Source organism: Theobroma umbraticum, unplaced genomic scaffold (genome assembly GCF_002168275.2).
Source record: "Theobroma umbraticum cultivar Fairchild unplaced genomic scaffold, ASM216827v3 scaffold_228.0, whole genome shotgun sequence".
Taxonomy (NCBI): Eukaryota; Viridiplantae; Streptophyta; class Magnoliopsida; order Malvales; family Malvaceae; genus Theobroma; species Theobroma umbraticum.
In genome coordinates this window covers 756,738-760,058 of record NW_018397274.1, presented here as the reverse complement: position 1 = coordinate 760,058, position 3,321 = coordinate 756,738, and the positions used below count along the sequence as shown (strand labels likewise).

General features: G+C 37.0%; 1 protein-coding gene across 1 annotated transcript; it reads left to right on the top strand.

Annotated features, from left to right (window-relative positions):
* Positions 1–211: 211 nt before the first annotated feature.
* Positions 212–3,045, top strand: LOC110427170 (dihydroceramide fatty acyl 2-hydroxylase FAH1-like). Its single transcript, XM_021442615.2, has 7 exons — positions 212–385; positions 1,041–1,099; positions 1,453–1,545; positions 1,638–1,834; positions 1,993–2,098; positions 2,317–2,463; positions 2,690–3,045. The coding sequence occupies exons 2-7, from the start codon at positions 1,049–1,051 to the stop codon at positions 2,807–2,809; spliced, it is 714 nt and encodes a 237-aa protein (XP_021298290.1). The 5' UTR covers positions 212–385; positions 1,041–1,048; the 3' UTR covers positions 2,810–3,045.
* The last annotated feature ends 276 nt before the right edge of the window (positions 3,046–3,321 follow it).

Sequence of the window (3,321 nt, the reverse complement as noted above, 5' to 3'; positions counted from 1 at the left end):
GCAGATTGCCCCGCCCCTTCCCCCACCCATGCGCTTGCAAAGCTGGATGGTGAAAGTGCCAGGCTGGCAACCGTTAGAAATATAGAATCCAACGTGAGGATCTGCTGGCCTTGATTCTTTTGATATCTAGAAATTTTTTTTTAAATCAACGGCTGAGATCTTCTCCCACGCTTCCCCACGATTTATACCCCAAAATCTTCTCTTCCCTTTATTTTTCATTTTTATTTCAGTCTCCTCTTTGGTTCACTGCTCCAAAACAACACCAAAAAAACCACAGCAGAAGCCTCCAAAAAACCACCGTAACACTGTTGCTCTTGTCCTTGTGGTGCTCTTTACATTGAGAAGCTTCGTGGGTTTGGCTTAGATCCAACCCACATTGTCTTGGGTTGGTACTTTTTTATGCTTTTTTCTGCTTTTTTTCATTAGCTTAATTTGCAGTTTTGATTTTTGCGTTTTGATGTTCTCATCTCTAGATCTGGGGTAAGTTTTGTTTTTGTTTCCTTCTGAATTATGGGTTTTCATTGATGGTTTGTTAAGTACATTGTGTGTGTTCTGCTGTTTGGGTGCTGAGAAAACCTGGGTACTAGGAAGTTAGTTGAATCGGGGATTCATTCATTCTCTGGAAGTGATTGGTTTACTACATTGTGAGTTGTTTTTTTTTTCTGCTGCAATTTTCTGTTTGATGGCTGGGAAAAGATGCAAAGTGGAAAACAGTATTTGTTTTTTTTAAAATTACTATTTTCTTTGGCTTTTTAAGAATTTGAATATTTTCCTTAATTAGTGGGAATCTGATTCCGGCGTTTAATTCACGATTGGCAACACGTGTTTTTGGAAACTGGAATTCTGGGATTGTGGATTTTAGCTTGAGTATAACTAATGGGAAGAATATGTTCCATGGAATGAACTTTTGGAATGATGTAACATTTTTGATAGACTGGGATTGGTAGAATTTTATGTCATTCTATTCTTTCTAATCAATTCTTTCTAACACAATTTAATAATTAACTAATCCTTTGTTGAACCGAGTTTTCTTTATGCAGTTGCCAGGATGGTTGCACAGGAATTCACTGTTGATTTGAATAAACCACTTGTCTTCCAGGTATATTGTAATTGGTTTTCAATTCTCTTGTTGAGTTTCTTGCATGATTATAAGAGTGTGAGATATTGATCTGTTTTTGAATTTTTTATTGTTTAGTAGTTCCTGTATTCCTGTTGTTTATTTCCTTAAGTTGATTTCTTGGTAGTGTCAATTACGCTAAACTTCTTTGCAACTTCTTGTTCTGTTTCATTCCTTTGACTTTCTTTGGCTACTTGGTTTTGCTTCAAATCTTGTCAAAGCTATTTAAATCTTCTTCATCAATCTTAGGCAATGGGGGAATCATCTTGAGAAAATTGGGGGTAGCGATTTCTAACTCCAATTACAGATTTTGACTGTTTGAGGAACTATGACAGGTTGGTCACCTTGGAGAAACTTATCAGGAGTGGGTTCACCAGCCTATTGTAAGCAATGAAGGTCCTCGATTTTTTGAGAGTGACTTTTGGGAGGTATCAACAAAAATTTTGAAATATTTTAATTAAGCTTTACTCTGGCAATATGTCGTAAGAACAAATTGTTTGACTCGTTTTACTGGAAACAGTTCTTGACCCGCACGGTCTGGTGGGCAATTCCAGCCATATGGCTGCCAGTTGTATGCTGGTGCATCTCAATGTCTTTACATATGGGACATACACTTCCCCAAATAGCTTTAATGGTTGGTTTTGGCATTTTTGTGTGGACATTTCTGGAATACACCTTGCACCGTTTCCTTTTCCACATTGAAACAAAGAGTTACTGGTTAGTTCTCTCTCCTATGCCCATGACTCTTGCACACATACAGACACAATTTATCCATATCTTATGTTTGTATTATGACTTTTAATCAATTTTCTATGTATGTTAGCAGTCAGTTTATGCTAGAATGGTTTACTAATTCATTGAGAACTTTGGTGTAGGGGAAACACTATTCATTATCTTCTTCATGGCTGCCACCATAAGCACCCTATGGATGGTCTACGGCTTGTTTTCCCACCCGCTGCAACTGCTGTACTATGTGTACCAGTATGCATATTTTGCTTCAAAACTTCTTCCTTCGTATATTACTTGATGGTTGCTAATTCTCTATTCAAGTAGATGATGTCAGGCACAGTCTTCTAAAATCTTTTGAAACCTCAAAGCTCTGAACTGTAAAAGTTCGGATCAAAGGCATTTTGTTGCATGTATAAGTCATGTATTTTTGAATTATTCTAATGCCTTACTTTTTGCTGTCCCTTTACCAGTTTTGGAACCTGGTTAAGCTTTTAGCCACTCCCTCCACTACTCCTGCTTTATTTGGAGGTGGTTTGCTTGGGTATGTAATGTACGATGTCACCCATTACTACCTGCACCATGGCCAGCCCACCAAACGTGTTGCTAAAAGACTTAAGGTAAGATTCTTGTGCCTTAACTAGTTGCAGGTAACATTTCTTGCTAGTTTAACAGCTGTAATAATCTAGAGTAGGTATTCACTAAAAATTTTCAGTCCCTCTGACTTAAAAGCAGATTTTAAACCTCATGAAAGTAATAGTAGCAGGATATCTACACCTCAAAAGTTCATTGCAAAGCAGACTTGTCCGGGTGTTCTGACGCTTGAGTTAACCATGTTTATTGCAGAAATATCACTTGAACCATCACTTCAGGATTCAAAATAAGGGCTTTGGGATCACTTCAGCGTTTTGGGACAGAGTTTTCCGAACCCTTCCTCAAACGAAAGCAGCTGAGAAGACTAGATAATTTAGTTGCCAACCCATGAGGCCCAGGGTTAAACATTCTTTCTTGTGCTTTTATTTGTTTTGTAGTATGTGCCTCTAGATGAAGTATTGTGGGGTTAGCATCTCATGGATGGTCTCCTATCTATGCCTTGAGTTGTTGGTGTTCCTATCTATGCCTTGAGTTGTTGGTGTAAATGAATTATGTTTCCATTGTTTATTTGGTTTATGGAGCTTCCAAAAAAAGGTGCTTTCTTTCTATGTCACTTTGGATTTGGAATGGTCATTACTTGGGTGAAAGAGAAAAAACAAAAAAATCATATGCATTTTATAGAAAAAATTGATGATTTTTTCAATCAATTCACCTAATTGAGTTAATTTCACTTAATTTATAACATCAACAAAAGTCAAGCACTTAGAGAAGTATAACTATAGAATTAATTAATGAAATTCTCTTTAACTTACAAGCTAAGGCAACGTATGAACGCATCAAAATGGTCCAAAGTCAAGATAGAAGGATTATGAATGAAAATGGAT